This window comes from Anarrhichthys ocellatus, unplaced genomic scaffold (assembly GCF_004355925.1).
Source record: "Anarrhichthys ocellatus isolate YVR2014 unplaced genomic scaffold, GSC_Weel_1.0 scaffold16, whole genome shotgun sequence".
Lineage (NCBI taxonomy): Eukaryota > Metazoa > Chordata > Actinopteri > Perciformes > Anarhichadidae > Anarrhichthys > Anarrhichthys ocellatus.
Genome location: NW_022280046.1, coordinates 6,467,078 through 6,492,382, shown reverse-complemented (window position 1 = coordinate 6,492,382; position 25,305 = coordinate 6,467,078). Strand labels below are relative to the sequence as shown.

At 43.5% G+C, this 25,305-nt stretch overlaps 2 protein-coding genes across 2 annotated transcripts; both read right to left on the bottom strand.

Moving 5' to 3' along the window:
- Nucleotides 1-21: 21 nt before the first annotated feature.
- On the bottom strand, nt 22-8,623 carry bnip3lb (BCL2 interacting protein 3 like b). Its single transcript, XM_031855671.1, has 6 exons — nt 7,808-8,623; nt 4,753-4,975; nt 2,016-2,094; nt 1,469-1,572; nt 1,047-1,196; nt 22-259 (listed from the first exon to the last, which is right to left on the bottom strand). Exons 1-6 carry the CDS (start codon nt 7,869-7,871, stop codon nt 211-213), a joined length of 669 nt encoding a protein of 222 aa, XP_031711531.1. The 5' UTR covers nt 7,872-8,623; the 3' UTR covers nt 22-210.
- A 98-nt stretch (nt 8,624-8,721) lies between these two features.
- Nucleotides 8,722-20,167, bottom strand: ppp2r2ab (protein phosphatase 2, regulatory subunit B, alpha b). Its single transcript, XM_031855670.1, has 10 exons — nt 19,887-20,167; nt 17,845-17,913; nt 15,649-15,746; nt 14,842-15,007; nt 14,089-14,201; nt 13,056-13,233; nt 12,755-12,919; nt 11,657-11,826; nt 10,853-10,944; nt 8,722-10,415 (listed from the first exon to the last, which is right to left on the bottom strand). The coding sequence occupies exons 1-10, from the start codon at nt 19,891-19,893 to the stop codon at nt 10,136-10,138; spliced, it is 1,338 nt and encodes a 445-aa protein (XP_031711530.1). The 5' UTR covers nt 19,894-20,167; the 3' UTR covers nt 8,722-10,135.
- Between the last annotated feature and the right edge of the window lie 5,138 nt (nt 20,168-25,305).

Sequence of the window (25,305 nt, the reverse complement as noted above, 5' to 3'; positions counted from 1 at the left end):
GAGGGGGGGGGGGTAGGAGAGGAGAAAGAGAGAGGGAGAGGGAGAAAGGCAGATGCATCTCTCCTGAGAACATGTCATATCTCAGGGACGAGGGGGGGAGCGGGGGGGCAGGCGGGACAGAGGGAGAAGAGACGGCCGTTCTTCTCGCGACAGCAAAACGTCCTCGACGACTCGTGGCCACTCCTCAGGCACTGTTCTTCAGTTCCAGGTTCAGAAGGAGCTGGCGGTGGGCGTGGTCAGCCTCTTTCCGATGTACACTCTGTGGAGAGGACCGGGAGCAGGTTACACATCACCGTGCATGTTCACAGGTTGGGTTTTTGTTGCTGCCGTTTACATTCCTTACGATGCAAATCAAATAAAATGATAAAATGATGTTAATTTTGCAACTGGATGGATGGATGGAGATATATATATATATATATATATATATATATATATAGAGCTTTCGACAGCTGATATAGACAGAAACCAATACCGTGAACAAATACCAATAATAAACAATGAGCCCTTTTTCTCATAACCAACAGCTACATGTCAGAGAGAGCCCCACAGCCACTTATTATGTCACCGTATAAACTACCAGAATGGCCGACAGAGATTTTGTTAATGACTCAAGCTTTGTTATCGACACTCATCGTGTACCGCGTCACGTACAAGACCGGCCTCCTGTCTGAGGCATCACTGTGACATTATCTGATTGAGGAAACCGGGATTATCATAACGAGCTTTATCGCCGGCAGAAAGGGCTCATGGGAGTCACAACCAGACAGCAGGTGTGCAGCCTCTCCGTCCGGCAGCTGCTTCGCCAGTTCGACCGCACCGATATGAACGGAGGGAGGACACAGTCTGCGGTTCTACAGCTCCCCTTAGTGGCCTTTCCGTACAACTAAATATTATATTCAAAATAAAACACATTAGAACTTCTAACGGGGGGGAGGTCAAGTGATGAAAAAGATGGAATAAAAGGAACATAATTGATGTGGATTGTTGGTTAAATCACTTCTCTACATTTGACTAAACTGCTGTCAGATTGTTTATCTTCTTACCCCAGCCCCAGAGCGAGGATGTGCGATAGCAGCAGCGAGGGGATGAAGACCTTGAGGAAGTCGGCGGAGAAGATTCCTCCTTTCTTCATGGCCCCGGTCTTCCTCATGCTGAGTGTCACGGAGCGTCGAGGGTGACGGAAATGAAACTCCCTGCAAAATGTTCAGTCGCTTTAGACACAACACGGCAAAGCACGCCCCAAACACATCTATTGTTGTTGTGTACATCATTCTATGGGCTCGATCTTCAGACGACTACGGCTTCACTTTGTACATCGAGTAACCGTTTGGTGCACATTTTCCCGCAGCTGGTTTTACATTTGTGCTGGAGACCAAACTTCATCGTGATAATGACTAACGAGCAGCTGTGTGTGTTCAGTTGCCGTGGAAACATATCGCTGCTGTTTACCGAGTTCGAGACTCACTTGGGGGGAACGTTTTCCGGTCGACTGGACCAGTCAGCAACCCAGTCTGCGTCCTTCATCAGGATGTCCATGTCCCTCTCCTTGTCTAAGACGTCCTCTTCTGACTGAAGACACACGCACACACACATCAACATACAGACCGTGTCTTGTTTGACTTGAAAGAACGGTCATCATAGATATAAAGCCTGGAGGCAGAGTTTGCTAAATGGCGTGTGTGTGTGTGTGTCATCTTTCCTGGCAGAGATCAAGAGACAGAGAGAGTGAAACTAATAGTGACAACACATGCTGGGGCCAAACAAAGAGGAACCCACATCGGGCGCGCTAGCCATCTCCATGGAAACTAAAAGGCAGACGGCAGTTGTCATTCTCATGCGCACACACACACACACACACACACACACACACACACACACACACACACACACACACACACACACACACACACACACACACACACACACACACACACACACACACACACACCACTTCAGGGCCAGTGGTTGGGGTTGCCATGAGAACAGACTGATGGAGGCACACGAGCTCTTACTTGGCTGTCTCTTCTGCCGCTCACGTCCACGTCAAAGATGATCTGTCCGTCATCCTGGGGGCTGTGGGGCCTCGGGGGGCTGTGTGCAAAAAGTTTAAAAACAACAAATCAGAGGCCTCGTTTATTTGCAAAGTCCTGAACTCATGACTCCCTGTAAAAGTAAACAATACTATTTTTAATAACCAACATTTTACTCATCAATACTTCCGGCTACATTATGTACTTGAGACACTTGCCGACTGGCTTTGGTGTAATAGCAAAGACCAGTCACTTAATCAATGAATGTCAAATGAATCGGCTATTCTGATGATCAAATAATGGTCTTTAGATCGTCTTTCATCATTGTGGATCACTTTGCACCAAGATTTTTGGTGGTTGCTCAGCCAAAACATACAACGACATAGTGGCTCTGGAAATTGAGAAATGACTCACTTAATAACAAAAAAGGTCAATCAAATAAAAAATTCATTAAAAAACCTGTAATCATTGACTCACAGGTATCAATGATTACAAATCTCATCCTGAGTTTCATGTATTCAGGAAGTGGAGCCAATAAGTTTCCTTTAAGCCTGTAAGATGAAATATTGTTGTTCAACACTTGAGTCGTCACTACAGCGTGACGTTACAACACCTCGACGAGGACAATACGGAACGTTGACCCAGCAGTGAAGTGCTGCTGCTCCCGTACTCTGACCTCTGAGGAAGTGTGTGTGTGTGTGTGTGTGTGTGTGTCTTGGCAGGACAAGTAAAGACAACATGTTCCTAATTAAATCTGTGTAATACGACACTTTGGTTGTTCTATAAGTATTCACACGGCACCCTGTTGATGTTGGCATTCCTGCTTATTTCAGGGCAGCTTGTTGATGCAGAGGTCCTGTGTTCTCGAGTGCTCAAAAACATCCTCAGGTGACCCGCTGACAGCTGACTGCTCGGCTCTCTTGATAGGCTCTGCTGTATCTCAACCCTCCCGGATTATTACACACGAGCACAATGATGTGGCCGGGAGTTTGAAGGGTCGGGATGTTTGTTTTTTTCTCACGTCCTCAGTAAATCGGGAGGCAAGCTGTGAAAAAGACTCCTGAGCATCTGTCAAGTGAGAGTCAGCGCTGACTCAACACGCTGAGAGGGCGATTACGAAAGACAAGCCACTCCTGATTAATGGGCCGATTTCCCACATATTACGGAAAGTTGAGGGTGTTTAGAAGCTATGTGACCAATATTAAACGCCTCTCATGAAAAGAGGCTATTAAGTTTCACTTTCCCCCGTGAGCTTTTATGGGGTGGTTAACAGATGAGCAGCCCTCTGGGCAGCTACGCTGAGGATGGAAAGTTCAGTTTAAATTCACGCCGCTCATGAATGCTGTCCTCTCATTTGAACTACAACAACTGTTTCAATACGGATTTTTGAGCAAGATTGGATCAAGATGATGTTCAACTACAGGGTGGCTGTAGTGTAAAATGGTATTTTTTTTAAATTATTATTATTATCATCTCCGCCAGGAGATAATGGGATCGGCCGTGTGTGTGTGTGTGCATCTCTGTCTCTATCTCTGTCCACGGCTAATTTAGACTTAAATAGTCTTGAAGCCAAAATAAACACCTCAAGTCACAGTTACACCCGTGAGACGGAGCAGAGACGCTACCTGTGCAAAGCCAGTGCAGACATCTATATAGATTAAAATGAGTGTATGGGTTGTGTGAGACGAGCAGGTGAAAAACAGCCCTTTATGTCAAAATGTATTGTAGACGTCTGACACCGATCTTGACCTGTAAAAGCTGCTAATATATTAATATATATGCTCATCCCTTCATTCAAATTCCATAAATTAATTTCTCACACCTTTATACAGGCATCGTTAACAAGTGGAGACAACAGTTTGTGGAAAAAAAGTTTCCAAAGATCCTCGAGCTTTATATCAAATCAAGGCTTATGTCTCAGTATACAGCGTGGAAGTGATTCGGCTTTGAAATAGAATGTAACTTCTGAAGCAGAATGCTCTACACTGAGGGAACGTTAAGAGGAACATTAGAACGGAGAAACCAACTTCACCACGTGCTCCAAGTCTTCCACACAGACTGGTATGAACCCAGGAACTCGTGACTTTCTCTGAACTTTTACAGAAGGGTGAAGATTCCTGTGCCCTCGTCTGGATTTAATGTTAGGAAGAAAAGGAAGAATAACAGCCATTATTTTGTGCATCCCAGAGATAAAGAAAGAGTTTGATATCTACATATGGTTTATTGCACTTTTAAATAAACATTCAAAACTTTTGTTCTGTTATTTATGCACTCTAATTTCTTAAAATTGCATTTAAATTCTTTTTTTCAATAACAGGTACAACTAGAAGGAGGCCAGAGGTCTGGTTCAGTACACTGGAGAGTACTCCAGTGATTTAGCATTGCACTATTGCTGGATTCATTGTTAACAAAAACTTTTAAGGATCAAAATCTATGAAGCAGAACCCGAGATATTATTTTTTTCCTTCCACATATTCTTCTTCCTTATTAAAAAGGTGGTGCCTAAATCACCCATAGTGTAACTATTTGACCACTGACGGTTCGGTTGGAGATGTGGGTGTGTTGTGCCGGTAGCGGTTAATGTACCCTTGAGCCACTTCTCTCTCATTACACCCCTCTAATTAAACTTCATCAGACTTCACACAGCTTCCTCTGGAGCCGCAAAAGTCTTTGTACAACTTTTCTACACGTATGCAGCAGCACTCCCCACCAACACTACCTGTCGCAGGAGGAGTTGCTGCGGCTTGACTCGTGCTGGGCGTCCAGCAGGATCTTCTCCATGTCCCCGTTGTGGATCGAGGACGAGGACGGGACGTGCTCCAGCCCCCCCACCATGGCCTCCTCTTCCTCCACCTGAGGGAGGGGCAGCAGACCCGGGTCCGTGGAGGACGACTGGGCTGCTCCGGCTGTGCCTCTGTTCATCTCCAACTCCACCCAGGACCCTGTGGGGGAAAAACAGACAAACATCAAACCTTTGTTCATATAACAGCAGTGCTACGAATGTTCAATGTTGTGGCAGTATAAAGTCATGTAAAAAAAAAAAAAAAGCCAATATCCTGCTCAGCGCAAGATCCGGTATGCCCCGAGGAGCAGTCCATTTGCTTACCTTGGCCCCAAAACCAAAAGTGTGCAAATGAGCTGCATCATTTAACTGTGTCCTCTTTTTCATTCTGGTGCGTCTAACCAACCTTTTGGCAGAACAACAGCCCGCCTGTGCCTCTACAGCAGGGGATATTTGCACTGCCTACCTAATCTTATGTTTTGGTACCGCCACTGATATTTGTTTTTCACAAGGTTCACCTTTGATTATATATGCAAATCAGAAGCTTTGGGCGAGGGAGGAGCTTCCAATAAGCTGAGGGTTACAGTTAAGTGTCCCAGTGAGCAAACCTGAACAGTTGAGCCCTAAACCGACACAAATAAAGCAGATATGACCATCATTATATTAATTGCACATACGCTTTTGCATTTGTGTTTCGATGTATATTGTGGAAAAAAGACCCAGACTCTACATTCTTATATATTACTCAGAAAAATAAACTTTGAATTATTTGTGTAGTGACAGTATTAGTCTTATTTTCTTCCGTTCTGCAGAGTGATAGTCCAGACAATATGTCAGAAATCTGTCAGTGTGGGGAGAGAACGTTACAGTTGGGGTCTTTAAAGTCTTGCCAGGTGTACCAAGGTGAAGGCTGGATGAGAAAGAGAGGAAAGGTGTCAAAATGATTTCCTGTCTTCATCTGGGAAAGAGACGACAGCCTGAGCCTGGCAGTCAGAGGAGTCCACGAGTAAAGCTCTATATAATGCTGTGTGGTGAAAGGGCAGTAAATGCCTGTCTGCGTGTGAGCTGTGGTGTCTTGTGGACCTCGACTGTGATATACGACGCCCACCCTGTTTGTACGTGAACTCGGGCATGGAGGCAGCTGAGGAGGCACGGCTTGTCAGAGGCGGGTTATAAGTTACACCTACAGAGGAGGGCAGCAAGGGCAAGTATTTGGAGGCGGGGGGGGGGGGCTAATATACCTCATCAAAATCCTCTTTTCTTTCTGTCCTCACTAAGATAAAAAAGAGGAAGGCCTCCTGCAGCTCACATGACCCCATAACAGTTAGTAAACACCATGTCCACATGAGCTTTCAGGGGACTGAGTTTCACAGTTCAGGCATCCAGCCAGTTATACCCCACTACCCAAACGATGCCCCCTCGCCCCCTCCCCATAAAACCGGCCTCGACTCAGCACTTGCACTCATCGTGCGGATTACCCAGCGCACTGCGAGCCAAGCCGCTGGCGACAGGCCATTGTCTCCAAAACCACATCGCCGTGGCGCTGGAGCATCCGAACATTCTGGCCACAGGGCCGGTTATCAGCTGTTGGGTGGGTTTAGAGGAAGCGGACACGCTGTGACCTCTTTGATCTACTGATTCGGAGGCTCGGGAGGTGGGCCGAGGCTGCCCTATTGCCCGAAGTTCCCAAGTGTCAGACAAACATGATGCGAGAGCTTTAGGAAACGCCAGCAATAACAGTCTCACATATCAGATCACGCCGCAGGCCTCTCCACCGGATCTGTGCATGGTCTCATTGTCCCTAAAGCGGTGTCTCAGCATGCACCGCTATGGCCTAATATGTCCTGGTGCATGCCGCTGTCAATACAATCTAAAGGGAATCATATACTTCATAACTTAGGTTATTCCTGGCTCAGTCAGCAAGGGATTATGGGGCCCCAGAGGTAGATATAGCAGGGAAAACAATGATGTTGGGCTGTTTTAAAGATATACAAGAGGAATACCAGACTTGAACATCATGACACTTGTTGCTTTCTTTCCACCTCATATGAGCTAACATGCTGTTGAGGGTAGAATACTATTTCCATCCACCAGCGTATTACTGGCAACTTGCTTTCTCCACAACTATTAATCACTGGCTATCCGATCCTATTAAAAAAATAATCCATACGTCTCTTGAAATAAGTGCTGTAACACTCCCCCCGCCCCCCCTCTCCCTCATGTCCAAACCACCTGTCCCCTTGTCACTGTGGCCATAAATAGCATGCCTAGTCACGGACCCACTGAGTGTTGTAAAACTTTACTGAGTGAACCTCAGACTCAGTGCAGCAGGGTTCATCAACAGGCCTTTGTTACGTGTCTAATGGCTGAAGCAAGCCGAGGTATATGGCATGTAGCTTGTTCTATTTGAATAGTCATGTGATGCAGTGAGCGCACTGTGGGAAACATGCTATTTGCCAAATGATAATTTAGTCAGTGATTTATTTAGATATCCTTAACTACTTTTAAAAGGGATATTTTTTAAAGATGAAAAGACTAATGAGGGAACAAACGTTTGATATCTGGTCATGTTTCTGCTATTTCTTTAGATATCACTGACTGTAAAATGCAGCGACTACGTGTAAATGGTCGAAATTTCTCTTCACCCATTTTTTTTTTTGTTTCTTCCTCGGCTTGTTGACAGAGCTTAAACCCACCTCGACCTCCTCGCGTGAGTCGCTGATTGGCTCATTTGACCGTCTCATAAGCCTGCCGCAACGCCATTGGCTCCGCCACTGTCAATAAACACGGAACATAGCGTTCTCACTTTGCCCCCCTGTCAGTGTAGCTTCGCGGCCAAAAAAAGACAAAACTGGGAGAATAAACTATATTTAATAATTAAGAACACTCAAAAACGTGTTTTAAACACATACACGTGAAACCCCGACCCGTTCCTGACAGAAAACACACTTGACAGGCTGGTCCAGTCCAGTAATGTGGTGATTAATCTTACCGTGAAGCCCGGTGGAGTCTCCGTTATTGTCTGTAGAAGTAACCGCGTTAGCAGCGTCGGACATCGTAGCGGCTGCTGAGCAGGGCGGGTTGCATAAAAAAAGGCTCAAGTCAGTGCAAACCGCGCACAACCTTATCTGCACACATTCAGACGTGCGCAAGTCCCACTTTTTTATGTTTTTCAGAGAGTCTAGCTAAGCTAACGCTCCGCGGCGGTTTGTTTTCCAGTCGTTTGCTGGTCTGGAAGCAGCAGCAGCGCCCGCGAGCCGCTCAGACCTTCCCGGAGCTGGGTGATGACGTCACACTGTCCCGGCGATAACAAAAGAGGGAGAGAAGTTGCATAACGTGTTAGGGGAAAAAAACACGCACATCCAATCGGGCTACAGCGTGCATGACCTATTAGCATCGATCATTGATCGAAAGTACATCATCAAACAAGACATGAGCTGATGCTTATATAGGAGAAGACGTGTGTGCGACCACGTACACGGCTCGTGCCAGTGGAGACAGGGGGGGGGAGAATGTGGCACATTTTTGCAGCCAACCAGACACCACATCAGCTGTTTGCAGTAATCCCCCAGTGGTCGTTAGGTACCAGCGCGGGTGGTTTTCATTTTGGTCCAGTAGTCAGATGAGGGACAGACCACAAGCTGGGTTCACACCAATCCAGGTGGAAACGGACCAGGTGCTCGCAATTCTTAATGATTGAAAACCAGCAGGAACCCGAATGGAGAAGCATGGCACTCCTTGTTTAAAACCCTCATCTCTTTTACAGCTGAAGGTGTTCTAATCAATTAAATCTTGTTTATGTTTACATGGTTTTGGGACCTGAGAGGCATCAACACGGAGAACACATTGGACAAAGCTCGAGAACAGAGATGAGATGTCATCAACGATCAGGCAATCACAAGGGTGCAAAAAGTAGTTCCTTTATTATCTTCACTGTCATAGTTTAAAATTGTAGTTATACATTAGTAGAGGCATCATCATAGTCTGACCTGTCCACATTTTAAATACGTGTGGAGACATCAACTGCTGCAAATCCATGTGCAACTTCTTGTACCAGTACACACAGTAGCAGTAATAACGTCTGCAGTAGTTTAAACAAACACTTTTAAGTGACTTAATGCCTCAAATGTTTTCTTTTAAATTTTCCAACACATCCAAGTACTTAAATTGGTGCAGCAAGAGTCCAGTGTCAAATCAAAAGGTTTTCCCTGTCGCGAAGTACTGCTTCGGAGCTGTGGTGCACCATGGGAAGACAATACTCAAGATCACTCAAAAACACGTGTACGGTCCAGTTTCATTTCACAAAATGGGACGGAACAAATCTGGTGACATTTTAACTTTTTTTTCTCTTTAATATAAATATGACAATCATAATAATTATCTTTGAATAGGCCATCTCTTATACCTGACTATTGTCGAACACAAACAAAAGGAGGAAGAGGAACCAATGCACGAAGATGACGAGACACAGAGCCAATTCAAAAAGAAAAAGAAAAAAAAGTGTCTTCTTGAGTCTGGACCTATTTGACCAACCCAGAGCCCGAGGCACAGCAGCGGTGAGCGGGAGGACTCCTCAATCAGTGAATACGGATGAGTGCACTGTGCTTCTCAGACTCCCGGTGGCCACCGCTGAGGTGTCGCTGTCCCATCAGTGAGAGCGGCGAGTGAGTCAGGGACTGTGACTGTTGAGTACGCATGGTTTAATGAATGAGGGGAGACATGTGAAGAGACTTAAAGAATACTATGACAGTACAACAGATGAATTAATAAAAAGATGTATACAAAAAAAAAAAAAAAAAGTGGCATCTTTTTTCTTAGAAAAATAAACACTACAATGGCACAGGACAAGAAGGAGACATACTAATTAAGTGTTTTTCATTTTCTACCACAGGGCCATGGGGGGAAAGTTATAAAAATAAAGGTGTCTGTATTCAGAATTTTAAGGAACTTAAACTTGTTTACCCATGTTACCCCAGGGGAAGAAAAGGGCAGGTGGGCTGGCCCCAAAAAAAGCCATACCAAAGGGGGGGGGGGGGGGGGGGGGGGGAAATTGGCACAACATCACTTAAACAACAAGGCAGGTGTTACTCTGCCACGAACAGGCTGATGATGGGCAAGAGCGAGGCTTCCTCTGTCCACATCTAGAACAAAGTGGCAAAGTCTGGTCACCCAGTAGTGACGGACAGGGATGCTGGTTGTTGACGTTACAGCAGATCACCCTGGATGAGGCTGGGAGGGGTGGGGGGTGGGGGGGTGGGGGAGGGGTGGGGGTACACATGACGTTACCCGCGCAAGATCTCACGTTCAGCTCACCGCGTCGTTAGTTCACTTTGTCCTGGAATATGTAGAGGTTGTTGGTCGTCGCCACTGCGATGATGTTGTCCTGGGGGTGCCAGGCAGTGTGAAGGATCTTCTTGTTGAAGTCCAAACTGTCCACGCTGATTTCGTCCTTCTTGCGCTTGCCGCCCGCGCACACTTTGCGGGGCTTTAGGACCTGCATGGGCTTGCTGTTTTCTCGCGAGGCCTCCAAGGTCACATCCCGCCGCTGGCCGCGGTCGAACATCCGGAAGAAGTTGTTGTACGAGCCGGTCATCACCACACTGATGGGGAGGAGGCATGAGACAGATGTGTGAGCCTTGAACATGAACAACCTTAGAATAATGATCATTATCACAAGACCCACATGTTTTAGGTGTAAATCTGAGAAACAGGCTTAATGTAAATGCACCATTGATACGCTGCTTTTATTCAAATATATTTAATGAAACTTTTTCAAAATTACCAACACTTCTAAACGTTTTTTTTTTTTTTTTTTAAACTCAGACTACTAAAACTAGGTCTTGCAAGCAGCACATTTAACTCTGTTAATAGTTACAAGACTATGACTAATTTGCAGGCACAGTCAGTAAAAATAAAAATTGTGACATATTTCAAACACAGCACCAAGAAAGCAAAGAAACACTGTCCAACTTCAAAGATATTCCTAAAAGTCTTTTTTACGAGGCGTTGGTTGGTCTGCCCTCCTGCACGTCCTCACCTGTCATTGCCATTCCAGCAGCACTCAAACTTGTCAAAGATGCAGTCATTCTCGTACAGCGAGCACAGCTTGCTCCTCAGGTACTCATGGACCTGGAGGGATCAGAGGCAGGTGTGAAGAGCCACCAAGAGACTCGCACATCGCTGTTAGCATCGCACTGTGCACGTTAGACATCAATGTGCTTATCGCATAATCTAGAAGCTTATCACAACGGAAAAGACTGCAGTCTGTGCAAAGCCCAGAGAGCAGCAACACCATGAATTTATGGTGCCACCAAGTGGTTACTATGTGGAATTACAAGTAAGATAAAAAAAAAAAAACAAGGTGTGGCCACTATTTGTAAAGAGGGGGAAAAAGAAAATCTTTGCTTTTATATTTAAATTAGAAGCATATCTACAACACAGTATAAACATTATAAATACACATTGGTCATTACATTTGAAATAAGAATAAAATGATGTTTAGTGTGTAACAATCACATGGACAATTCATAATAAATACTACCTTAGTGTAATTTCTGTTAGCCCAGGTGAATTTTAATTAAATATATTAAATGAAATTATTTGTATCACATTTTGTGTAGGTTCAATTCAAGTGATGCATGACGCTGACGTTAAACTCACATCTTTATCGGTGTGGTAACATTTGTTGTGCAGCACCAAAAATAAAGAACTGGTCTCTAATGCTGCTGTTATTACAGTATCACTGACCAGACTCTCAAAGAGCAGAGCTAAGTGCTAACGATAAATTGCTCATAACCTGTTTACACCCGACACAGAGTTACTGTGCTTCTGTCAGTCTTACCTGATAGGTCTCCACCGGCCTGCTCTCCATGTTCAGATCCCAGATCTTAACGGACAAGTAGTCTCTGGTCATCATGTAGCGTCCGTTGTGGCTGAACTTTACATCCGAGATGGAGGATATGATCTCGGAGAAGAAGGAACGATTGCTGGGATCTTCCGGCTCCTCAAATACTGGACAAGAGGAAGGAGCACGACACAAACATGAAGATGAAATGCAGTCTGAATGCAGCATAGACAGGTTTCTCCACAGTGCATTATCAGGTGGGCCTGCTCCTGGCAGAAAATATTGTTTTTGAAAAGGCTAAACACGAACAAGCCGGTGCTGAATCCGGAGGCTGCGTTACACACGGGATTCAGCCGGGCGATGCCGTAGAGGCAGAGCATGATTTCTGAAGAGATCAGCCTTAAAACGCTGCACTTTAGGGGGAGAAGGCCCACAAACTACGTCTACACTGGTACACACAGAGGGATGAGAGGAGACGCTGAGCGCAGACAGAGCCATGTGTGCAGCATTCAAGGTAAGGTGTAAAAACAGCACTCATGACACAATTTATCAGAAAAAAACCATGTGGGGGAAGCCTCTGAATGTGTGACAGAGGATTTTGCAGCATTTAAATAGCAGGAAAATCCCGGGCCTTTGAACTTAGACCAGGTATTGTTTGGTCAATAGCACAATTCATTCTGCCGTTTCAAGATGGCGATGCACCTGATCACACCTCATCTTAAAACAAACACCCTCATGGGTGCAAGTATATTAACTACTTGCACAATGTGGGCACTGGGCTTGAAACTAGCAATGACAGTTGTCCAAATGTTTGTGAGGCTCTGTGATCAATACTTTGCTGATCAGTTTGATATGTAATATCCACAAAATAAAATGCGGCTTATAGTTGAGGAGTACAAAGACAAACATGTCAATGGGCATGTGGGCCTGATGATGATGATGATGGTGAGGGGAGAGAGGGGCAACAACCTGCAGGCTGACTCCACAGACCGGCGGTTTCATGTCTAGTTTTCATGTCCTCCAGAGAGCCACATCCCACACTTAAGCCACCTGTCGAGGAATGGTGATTAAAAAGGGACCAAAGTGGGCACTCACACTTGGAGTGCTTGTCGCACAGCGCTGACGCCCTCATGTCACACAGACGGATGGTTCCTTTGCTGCTGCTGTAGACGAAGGTGTTGCACTGGAGAGGATGGAACTCCGCAGCTGTGATCACCTCCGTCAGCTCCTCCATGTTGGCCGGTTTGATGTCAACAATGTCTTAAAAGAGCGCGGGGTTAGGGAAGAAACCTGTTGGGTGATTGGGACGGTGCCTAGATCAGCCCGGCGTTAGACAATCTCATATTCAGAGAAGAGTTTCACGGATTAAAAATGGCGAGGAGTATTTAAAGGATACTGAAGCTGCGGTCTGTGATCTCGAGGTTCCAGAGGTTGATGCGGAGGTCGTCTGCAGACAGGTAAGTCTCCTCGTCACTGTTGACCGAGATAGAGTTGATATGGTAGGTGTGAGCGTTGGCGAACACCCTCCGAGGACTGGCTTCCACCATGAGGTCCATGGGTATTAAAACCGGTACCTGAGAGAACAGACGGCACATGATCTGAAACCCGTAATAAAGACAGGAAGATGTTGTGAAGCCCTTAAAGCTCCTTGTGGCACAAACTTCTAGTCCGTCTCAAAGCTCTTCATAGACTTTCATTACCAGAGCATGTAGTGTGTCACGCAGTAGTCTATGTATTTAATTAACTAAGATAGCACTAACACACGCTCTAATCTTAAGTCTGATGAAGAGATTTGCTTCCACAGCAGGTCATAAGAAGATTACAGATGTGCTGCACTCACTGGCTGCAGAGTCAGTGCAAATTTAGCTTATCTTCCAAGTTAGCGGCCCAACCATTAATATTTTGTAGATCCTACTAAACTATTACCTGTGTAGATGCACATTGATAGATAGCCACAGTTAAAGCCACCACACACCCATGTCACACCCACAAAAGGTGTTGTCTTATTGGTATTTCGGCTGATCTCAGGAATGTCAGCATAAAGACGGCACTTGGCTAACAGTTAGCTTGTCCTATTAGATGACTCGGTTCCTTTTTGTCACACCTGTTCCGGTTAAGGCAGGAAAACGTACTCCTATAAGATTCTTTGAAATCTATAATTTGGTGATCTCAGCAAACTGCCAGCACCCAGGTTGAGCCCTCAAAAGAGCCAGAATAACCGTAACCACATAACCTGTTTGCTCAGATGACCCCGCCCACGTGGTTATACGGACGCTTGATGAAATGCAGTCTGCATTACCTCCCGAAGCAAACCTTCTAAATTGGGCAGCACCGCTCTCTCAATATACCAAGCATCCAATACATTGTGCAGAGATTATTTTCAGTTCTAGGTGGAAGCTGGTCTGGCTGTGTTTGGTTCAGGGACTGACCCGCAGTCCCGTGATAGCGTTGGGGTCTTTGTAGCGTCCATCCTCCTCTTTGAGATTATAACCCTCTGGTCTCTTGTCTCGTTCACTGATTTTCCACAACTTGATTGTCTTATCTGTCAAAGACAAGAATAAATATAAATAACAATATAGCACCCAGGACAGATGAACACTCTTTGCCTAGAAAGGTTAAGAGGAATTTTTCAGGACGTGATGTTTTTAGTTTGCATATTTCTGAGAACTTTGAATCTCCAGTGACAATTGAGAGCTGTTGGTTAATTAGTGCTTTTTGGCATTGATTTAAAAATAAAATAAAAATGGCACTTAAGGTCTTTGAGTAGCTGGTCTACAGCCACAGACTATATAAAGCCATTAGATATGCCCATAAGCCGCTGCCACACACAGAACCAGTAACATGTCCTCTATGAGATGACTGCGTCACTGTGATGTGATGGGAGGAGAGAGAGCCTGGATATTGTGTTTGAGGTAGACAGCAGAAAACACTACTCATCAATACTCAAACTACCAGGAAGATTCCCGGGAATTCTGCCGTCTTGCAGAGAAAAATCTCCTTACGTTTTCTGACATAATTCCAGTTCTTGCTCACATTTGACTGTGAAGTGTGAAAGGGGCTATTTTTAGTTTCTCTGTTAATCATGGTTTTAATGTCACCGGTATGAATTTGAAATGAAAAGTCACGACAAATTGCTGTTAAATATGTGGGCACGTGTGGTCAATTAGAAATGACTAACGTACCGTTAGTTGACAACAGGAACTGAGCAGCATTCTTCTGAGGAAGCCAACGAATCTTGTTGATCTTTTCTTCTATTTCCAAACTCTTCAAGTAGTCAAACTCTGGCTCATGGCTCTGGAAAGTGCTGTAAACGTTGTATTCGCTCCGGAACTGAGGCTGATTCTTATTCTGCCCGAGAGAGAGAGAGAGAAATGGGCAAAATATCAGACAAAAAGATGAAAGGAGCAGACGTTAGACAAGAAGCCAGTGATGACCACTTCTGTTCTAAATTCAGGCATGCAAACTCATCAAGGGGGAAAATGGGGACAAAGATGTTTGACTAAGAAAGCAGCGAGGATAAGGAGTTTGGCTCAGGGTTCGTTTTTTCCTCATCCGGGTGATCTGCACATCTGGGTCGATTGTTTGTTGCAGATGTTGGATGTGTTTCCGTTCCTATAGTCTACGACAGTAGAGATACGCCGACACAGCGTCCTCGTCTTAAACACAACTCTCTCTTGCTTTTTTATTTTGCATTTGAAAAAGACATAACCATCTTTTAAATAAGAACTGACCACTACTTTCGGACAAAAGACATGCAACTAATTTAAAGTAACTGTATTTAGCATTCGTAACACTAATATAGCAACCAACAACTATCTCCTGTGTAAAGATCTAGTGAAGTAATGTCTGCCTGAGCAGAAAATGAAGTCCCTCTGTCAGTTTTTGCTTTCAGAATAGTTTCTAGAATAATCTTTTTGTTTGTCAGGGGCTGAGCTTTTCTAAAATGAATCATGTGTGGGAATAAAACTCAACAAAAGACAAACTTGTACCTCTATTTCCTGCTGGAAGATGACTACACGGCCACCCTTGTCTCCTGTGGCTAGCAGCTCCCCTGTGTGGTTAAACTCCACTGTTGATATGATGTCCGCTGTAAAAAAAACATGGACATTTAAACTTGCACCTATAATATGGACTTTTAAATTGGTGAAGAGAGAGCAAATACTTAAGACAATGAGGAGCCACTCACTTAGTGCCAACTAACCCGGAATGCATCTGTGTTAGAATCTGAGTGCACTAGATAGACGAGTGTGTAGGCCAGAGGTGCCAGAGCATGTAGAGCAGATGGAAAATGATCAGTAACCTACTTCTCCCCCAGCATCACACGCTTCCCCCAGCAGTAGTATGTTGCTTTGTAAACAGAACCTCGCTCACACACACGTACACACTTATTTGACCCTTTGTTACCCGCTGGAACAGAAGGACAATGCTGCAAAAGGTTGGAGGTGGTCTTTGTGAACATTGTACCCTGAGGCCAAATAGGGGGCAAAATATTTGGACTATACATACTTAAAACTGCTCTTCTACTAGGGAAGCAATTACATTATTATTATTATTATTAAAGAGGAATGTCCATCACAAGTTTAAAAAAACAAAACTCACAGCCACAGCAAAGCAACTGCCCGCATCACTAAGATGCATTACATATTAATGATAGAGGAAGTCCCTCTTTGTATGTAGACGCTGCATAAATCAAGAACAGTGAGAGTGAAAATGTGGGCCACGGATAATGTACCATTTTACTGTCACTCTACTGTCAGTAGGGATGGGTATCCTATCCCTGTACGCATACTGATACTGCTCATCGGTACGGTTTCTTTTCGATACTCTTATTGTTATTAATTAGTGAAAAAAAAACAAAAAAAAAAAAACACAATTAACAAAAGAATCAACATGCTTTATTATTCTTGTACGTAAACAATTAGTCTTTTTTGAGCAGCAACACAAAAAGTTCCAAAATCTTTCACGGTTAAAAAATTAGCTAAGCGATTAGCTTATCTGCAAACTCCGCATGGCATCGCTAACGTTACCTGCAGCTGATGAGGATGGACGGCTGCTCGACAAACTGAGCATTTCTGCACATTTATGTTCTGCATGAGGAAAATATTTTGCATCTCTTTGGGTGCAGCCACAGTTTCGCAGAAAGACCAACAACAGCGCTGCGTTTTGGAGGCAGTTGTTTGTGGTGTTTGTATCACTTTGTCCACCCCATTTACATCAACGAGGGTAGGCAAAATAACAAATTGGCAACTCAGTGCAACATTATCAGGAAACACACAGCTCTGGCCAGATACGTCTGTACGCACACATTGGAGGTAAAATACAGTGAAGTGTTGTGTTTAATAACAATTCTACCGTTTACCTTGAATTAAGAGAGAAGTGGGAAATCATTGCTGCCGTCTATTAGGATTATTACCCACTGTGTCTAATAAGCCTTCACACTCATGGACATATTATTCAGACTCTCTGAACCTCTGTCCATCAGCAGCCATCTGGCCTGCTGACGGCTCTGCTGCAGAACTTCCTTGTAGTCGAGAAAGAGTCCATCATGCAGGAAAAGCCAAAGTGGCACCTGTCATCTGATGCTCTTCATCTACCCAGCTCACTGTGGCTGCTGACTCTTTCACCATTCATTCCTGAAATACTAAAGCATCCTCTGGAAAAAAAAAAAAAAAAAAAAGTCCATATTTTGCCGTTTGATTCCAAATTGATCGACAAAAGACTTAGAAGTCGGTCACTAACCGCAGTAATAAACAAGGCTGCACTTCCTGTAGAAATAACAACCTTCCAGTGGTAAAGTTGTTAATGTGAAGTAGGAAGAGGAGATCGGTTTGCAATAACACTACTTGAACACACAGCTCCAATAAAAAAAAGGTTGCTGTATGATATGAGTAAAGACAGAAGTGGCACCACAGAGAATTATGTTACGTGGGAGTTTAACATAATGAGCCTTTTAAAAAAAAAAAAGGCACCTACTCTCTAGTCATCTACATGATGACAGCACATGGCGAGCCAGTCAATAAAAGCAGGGAGTGCACAGTTGAAGTGCGTTGCATCACGGCTCGTCACAGGTAAATTGAGCGACATCTAGCCGGTGAGAAAGGAACAAATGTGGAAGACGTTGAGCTGCTGTTACACACTCTGCCTGTCTGTGCTTTACAAATACTAGCTCTTGGCAAAGCTCATACCTTCAGCTACGTCATCATCGATGGCTCCTTTCACCTGAGAGAAGCACCACTGCATGTCACCTCCAGGTCCTGCAGAAACACAAAATAAATAAACATTCATATGGGATATGTGATCCTGCAATTCTCACGTGATCTTGTGACATCGCGAGACTCCCGCTAGCGTGCAATGTAAGGAACAGAGTGGCTCGGCAGTAATTAACTACACAATGTTTTACCTCGTTGATACTTGTAAATAGTTGCACATCTACAAGTATGGGATAATTGAAATGATGTTGGAACTGCGGAGAGATGGTAGCGAAATATGTGCGGTCGTATATATGTGCGCACTCTCTCTCTCAAACTAAACTCAAGATGTCGATATTTCCTCAAGTGTTCCACACATGATACCTGCAAGGCCAGCTACGCTATGGGCACATCAAGAGACAAAAAATGATTTATAATATTAAGAAACATGCAACTTGGATGTCAAAGATCTTTAACTTAATAAGAATGAATGCATCTATTATATGAGAAACTAAATTTGAGCCTTAGCACGGTGGTTTTATCGCTTTGAGAGACAAGTTGATTGCAAATCATGTACTTAGCTCCAGATCATAGTAATAAAAGGTGAAGGCAGTCTTGAAACAGCTCTCATTTTAAGGCTGGGCCACTGTTATACCGGCAGGAAATGCTCTTACACCAGACTCGTAAGATAAAAATACATCAACAAGAATAAACATGCTGGCTTGTTTGATGACCTCCATCATTCGCCTCAACAGGTTATCCCACAACACAGCTCATTGCACAACATACCTAGATAAATTCAGCATTTTTTTTTTTTTTTTTTTTTTAACACGTGATCATTTGTTATAACACAATGTAAACTGGTCTGGTTTGTCGATAACACATAGTGGAACAGCTCTGCAGAATAATGAAGGACATTTATGAGTCACCGTGGCTTCATCATACACAGTATTCTGAGATGAATCATGATGTTAAAGCAAACAGCCAGGACAGGGTTGGTGCTGGTCAGGACTAAATGTAGCACTCTCATAGATTGCCTGCATTCCTTGCAGAAGAAAATGTACACATTAAACAGATATGTTAATGTTCAAATCATCCCAGTCAGTTTCAACAAAAGGATGATGTGCAATGCCTCTGCCCTAAAACCAGTGTCATTTCCCCGCCCAAATGGACCAAATGCTCGCCCTAAACATGTCAGCAGTGACCAGTTATTTGCTGAATTAATAAATAGCCAACAATCTCAATTGGATACAGTGGAGTTAAGCCGCATATCATTTTTAACAACTCTACACTCACTGCACAAGTATCAGCTGATGAATGAAATTTGAAATGCTAACGTTACGTTAGGCAACCAAAAATCTCGACTATCTGAATCTTACTTGAGAGGAGAACATTTCCACTTACGCATATTTATGCCCCCAATACTGGCTCACTTGACTCTTCCGTCCCTTTAGTCAGACATTGCACAGAATATTTAACAGCTTGTTCAGTCTGCAGCAGGCCTGGAGAACTAGCCTGCATGTGGGCAATGTCAAAGTTTGAGCTAACGTTAGCTAGCCTGGCTTGTCAAACCAGTCATGGCATGTCTGAGAAATGTGTGGACTGGAGCGTAAAACCGCAGAGCTATTTGCGTCAACATCAACAGCAGATCAAGATACTTAATAGTAGTTTGTAAAGCCCGTGCACATGTCTGAGAAGCACAAGTTAGCTGTTTAGGGCTGGCCCTAGACTGGTCCCGGGCCGGTGGTAAACAAGCTATCGTTAGCTAGCAGCAGCTGGCTAGCTAGCTAGCTAGCTGTAGCCGGCAACGACAGGCCAGATATATGGGCGATGACACTCGAGTTTCCTGACTGGCTAACATTAGCACTAGCTGCTAAATTGTGTTAGCTAGCAACCGTTAGCTTAACTGACACTAGGCTGGGTTAGCGAAATCTTGCAGCCGTTCGGGCAGAGAGCTCGTTGGAGCAGATTGTTGTAAAAACACCACCCTGTTCGTGGTGTTTACGTGTGTTTGTGTGTGTACTGGTAGAATGAATTACCTGCCATGACGAGACAGACAGTGGAGCTTGTCTCAGTCAGTCACGATCCTGCTTCCCACTCCCACGCGCTGGTTAGTGGGATCTGAACTTTTTCTTCCGCCGTTTGTCTGCGCAAACCTGAATGTCAGGCGCTAAATTAACGGCAAACGATTTATTTTATTGCTCTGCTCCTTCTCTTTCCCGCTCGCCTCGCTGTTGTTTCACTCTGTGTCAGTCACATACACTCTCTCTCCCTCTCTCTCTTGCCGCATCCCACAAGTCACTTCTTCCCCACCCCTCTCCTTCCGCACGTGAACCAAAGGGTTTTTAGAATGCACGCGCACAAATAATGGCAGATTTACAGGCACGCGCGTGCACGTAGATGAAGATACACTTAGCTAGAACGGATGGAGAGTGTGTCAGACTGTCCTACTGAAGCAGTAGCCTAATACTGCCGCTTGAGCAACGTTTTTACGGAATTATTCATATTTCTTGTGATGAAAAGCACTCAAGACAAAATACAATGTAGTACGTATTTGTTGCACATTTGGTCACAGTGAAAGGACCGATGTGGCATCTCAAAGTATTTATTGAAATGAGACTAACACTACAATTTATCAACCAACCTTCTCCAATTCAGGGATGCTTTCTAAAGTTGTGGTCGTATTTTTCGTACAAAAGCTTTCTCAAAATGAATGAATATATTACATCTAAGCAGACTGTATATGGTACTTATACTCTCTCCACTAATGTATGCACATAAATCACCTCTGTCTATACAGTAACTAACTATACATATTTATTAGTTTCCTTTGCACCGCCATGCACTCTTGCACTACCATAACGCTATAGTATATACTGGCCTTTATGTATGTTTGCCCAACTTATTTCTTTATATTTAAGAAATGAAATGTTGTTATCATCGCTGTAAATCTGCGTTTGCATGCTCTTTAAAATGTGAGAGAAATTCCTTGCATGTGCCAACACACGTCAGTTTACCCTGGTTCTGAAATATTTCCTCATAACAGGAAAGAGCACAGTATTAAAACAATTTTAAAAAACGAGAATCTTCTTGACTTGAATAACTAAAGAGATTGCCTGATGTCAGATTGTAACTGAAACAGTATAAATCCAGGAAAAAACATACTCAGCAAAATTAGTGTATGCAGTCAGTTACTTTTCATCCACGATACACAAACATGAGCCAATTCTTAATCATCATCCTTATCTTCTTCTTCTTCTTCTTCTCCACACCTACTAAAATCACACGCTGGAAGTCCCGTATCGATTCTGAGCCATAATGACATTTGTATAAATGAGGCCTTACAAGGAACGTTACCTTTAAAGTTTCAAGGGAAAGCAGAGCAATAAGAGAAGGACTCCATTCTAACTAAACATTTTTGTACTTGCAGTAAATGACAATACAAAAAAACATAAAATGTGAAATGTTGGCTTCATGCTTTTCCCCAAAAGTAAGATCCAGCTTATCATTTTTGCAACAACAGCTTTGTAGCAAGACTATTGACCTAAAGCTAGAAAAAGAGGAGAAATTACACATTGCAAGGCTGTGGCTGCACACTTGAACTAAAATCTGATAATAAAGTTATCTGACACATCACTCATTGTGAATGCCTGTCATATAATAGCGGTGTATATATAAGCCTATGCACATTCTGAATATTTACTTCCATGCATGACTATTGCAATCCAAAATGGACCTCTGCTCTGTCTATAATTGGCTGTCAGAATTTCCAAACAAGATATCTCTCACGTCCTCACATTAGTCTGTTGGTGGCCTCGGGGGGGGGGGGGTTTAAGAGCTTGCAATATGTCCCAGCACCACAAATACGGAGGCCTTCAGATGTGCAAGTGATAGTTGCACCGCCCACGTGGACACTTCAGATCCTTCATCTCGTTCAGAAGAAGTCAGCCCACTGAAGTAAAGAGAAATCCAGCATTCCTTGCTATAAAAAAAGGAAGAATGTGAGGAATAAATGACAAGCCCAAAAGAAAAGAGGATGAATATTTCCTTTGCCAGGAGCTTGTGCAGTTGGAGGGGAACTTTCAAAACTGCCAACTGCAATATCTGATTAGACTCAGTGAAGCTGTCAATTCACTGCCAGGCCTTTCTGACCCACTTCACCTGTCAATGATTTGGCATCCTGTAATTGACGTTTCCAAAGACAAGACCCACCCCCCCCCCCAAGTCTTCTTCAAACACCAGCAGCAGTGGGCCCCTCTGCTGGGACAGCACAAAATACTTCCAGCAAAAGAAATAAAAGGAATGCCAGGGGGGGGTAATGGGCACCCCCCCGTCAAAAGGCTCAGATGTTGTGACGACCAGCTGGCAGCCTGAGTTTCATGCATCCATCCTGAAGGATGAGCCACAAAGCTTGCTGTCAGCGGTTTTCACTGGGGCTGCTATATGTCTTTGTTAGTTTTGTAAAGACAGTTGTTCACAGGGAGGTCTATGGATTATTCCTTAAAAACACAGTCTTTCTTTAATTAAATGTCTTTTTTTTAAAATGCTTTTAGATTCACAAATCAAATTCCACTTAGTAGGCACAGTCGTGCTTTGGGCTAAATGCCAGCGCTAGCACACCATTATGACAATGCTAACATGCTGACGTTTAGCAGGTACCATGGTCACCATCTTAGATTAGCGTGTTAGCATGCTAATATTTTGCTACTCAGCACTAAACACAGTTGTGGCTGATGGGGATGTCATTAGTTCTTGCAGGTATTTTGTCATAAACTGAAGTATTTTTTGACCTGATGACAGCGCCAGATGAAAAGTTAAGGAATCACCATAACAATTCATCCTGCGGAGGATATGACCAAATGTCGTGGCACACATTTCACTCAAAATCCCACACATGTCAACCTCATGTTGGCACAAGAGGAAAAGTCAAGATCACAGTCACTAGGGTTTGTTATCTGGTAACCATGAATGTATAAAATGTGTTGCTAATCCATTGAGGAGATATTATGATAGTTCATTTCATTTCAAGATAAGTGAAGATGTTGCCCATCTGTTGGCATTGTCACTAAATGTCACTAATAGGCAAAAATGTTAACCTGCTGAAAAGAGAACAGATAGGTATTCACCCCCCTTAAGACTTTACATTACTATCACCTGGTTGGAGGTATGAGAGGTTAAAATGGAGAAGGGCTCGCTTCAGCGGGAGTCTTGTCCCTTCTGCCAGAGATGCTCACAAGTCATTTTTTGCAAGTCCAAAGTCAAGTCTTAAGTCTCTCACAGTTGTAATGTACTTTCTGTCATCTGCTGCATGCCATCCGGTCTGCTTAGAACACTGCAAAGCTATAAGGAATTCAAAGCATGCACTGTATCATCACTCCTTTATCAATTAAAAAAAAGAAAAGCTGAAAACTTTCCTTGAAAGTAAATAACTGTATTTTGCCGCCAAAAATCGATCTGGACTAACGTTACTCAGAGTAACAGGAAAATATAGCTAACATTATAAGGCATGTAATAATTACCAGAACTTATTTTTCAACAACAGTGAGAGTGCAACCTTGTTTACAGTGGGTCTCCAATTTATAATCTATTGTAATGTAAGTCCCCGTCTCTGCCCTCTGCCATAGCAGCCCTGAACAAACTGCCTCGCTGACACTGTTGTGAGCTGGGATACTGGAAGGATCATGAAAGCATTCATGTAGACTTTATGCATTGTCTATATCTGTTTCTGTGTTGCACTGGCTGGGAAACAGATCTCCCTCTGGGACAATAAATCTAAATCTGTATCCTCTGGGGACCATGAATAAAATGTCATGGCAATCAATCTAGTTGTTCTGGTCTGACCGACACTGCCATCCCCACAGCAACGCTGCTAGCATGGCCAACAACAAATAAGAAAGCATCAATTATTAGAAAAAAGTAACAGGCTGTTGCAAAGCTTACAAACGAATTATAATGCTGCTGTGGGCTGGCTAATGGTGTTCTGCCAAATAAAGATAAGACTATCCTCAAGGCTCCCAATCTGCGTTCTTGGGAAAATATGTTTTATTTTTTTTATTTGGTTGAGCTGTCCAACTCATGTCCAATGCTCGAATCTCAAGAGTACAGCTCGGCCTATTGAGGCTCGCCGGACTTCCTGCCAGGCTGAATGCAGCTTGTGTTGCTGTCTGAAACAGCGAGGCCCCAAAAAACAAGACTTTCTTGTTATGATGTGTTCATCCATGACTGAAGCCTTTCAATGTGTGCATAAATTACAGCTCCTCATTTTAGAAACTGAATGACCTGGACGATGTTCATGAGTGAGAGCAGTTTGACATCTGTAACAGCGAGGCAACATGTGATATCCTTAAATCTGATGTTATCAACATTTTGCTCTCATGGGGAGTAAAAAAGTGTCTCTGCTGCGCCCTGAGGCAACATGTTATCATGCACCGTGATCAGATATAGTTAGGAGAACATTCTACCTTCTTTACAGCTGCTCGTTGCCACGACATACATTTATATGGTTTAATGGTAGGTTAATAACATAGAGGACATAAAGGGGGAAAGCCACTGACAGTTGATTGTTACTTTTCTACATCCTGTTAAGTTACATTAGCAATAAGCTGATAATCTTACCTTGTTTTACTTGTCTTGTCAATAATCTCACATTTGTCCAGTAAATGTGTCAGTGAGGATGAACACACATTCTCCTCTGTTATTCTGTTTTTATTATTGTCCACCAGAGGGCCACCAAGATTTAAAAATGTGTGTTTACAGTTTACAGTAAGGTGTGGGCCACCTGGACAATGTTGGGGGTCAATCAATTCCCCTCCCTGTCATACTTTAAATGTTAGTATATTATTTTCATCAAAAAAAAACACATAAAAAAGAACACAATTTAAGGATGATGTCTGAATTTGTGATTGGCAAATCGTTATGCAATAGATGTTCTGTTATGTTGAATATCACAATGATGGATTAAAAATGGGATTTACAAATCAATTTACTGTAAAAAACAAACCGAACTAAACCAATTCAGATCAACCTGAGACCAGAGGGAGCACTGGTGGGTTTCTGTTGTCAGATATGCAGGTAGTGAAAACTCATGTTCGGACCACACCATGGCCCATTAAAAAAAATAACCTCTTTCTCTGTTATGTTTCTAAAAGTAGCACTAGAAGCAGTTCTGCATGTTTCATACGTTGATGAATGATACCTGCATTTTTTGGCTTGTATCCAAACGGCTGAATGCACTTATTGTAAGTGACTTTGGATAAAAGCGTCGGCTAAACAAATGTAATGTCCAGGGAAATTCTAAACGCGCTTAGAAATATTTGAATGTGACCTTGCAAACCTGGTAAAAGGGTAAAAATATAACTATATGTCACGTATTACTGTAATACCACTCAGGGCCAACCAGCATCCTCAATGTCTGGCTCAGTTCTCAGACATCTTGATACAATTAACTTAAATGCTGTT

Bases quoted from the DNA above. Each gene is read 5' to 3' on its own strand.
- bnip3lb (XM_031855671.1), bottom strand. From the start codon at position 7,871: ATGTCCGACGCTGCTAACGCGGTTACTTCTACAGACAATAACGGAGAC. The intron at 1,573-2,015 runs GTAAGAGCTCGT...GTGTGTCTTCAG, and splicing joins GCGGCAGAAGAGACAGCCAA to TCAGAAGAGGACGTCTTAGA. The intron at 1,197-1,468 runs GTGAGTCTCGAA...AACATTTTGCAG, and splicing joins CCGGAAAACGTTCCCCCCAA to GGAGTTTCATTTCCGTCACC.
- ppp2r2ab (XM_031855670.1), bottom strand. The intron at 15,747-17,844 runs GTATGAGCTTTG...TTTTTTTTACAG, and splicing joins CGATGATGACGTAGCTGAAG to CGGACATCATATCAACAGTG. The intron at 13,234-14,088 runs GTCAGTCCCTGA...CTGTTCTCTCAG, and splicing joins ACGCTATCACGGGACTGCGG to GTACCGGTTTTAATACCCAT.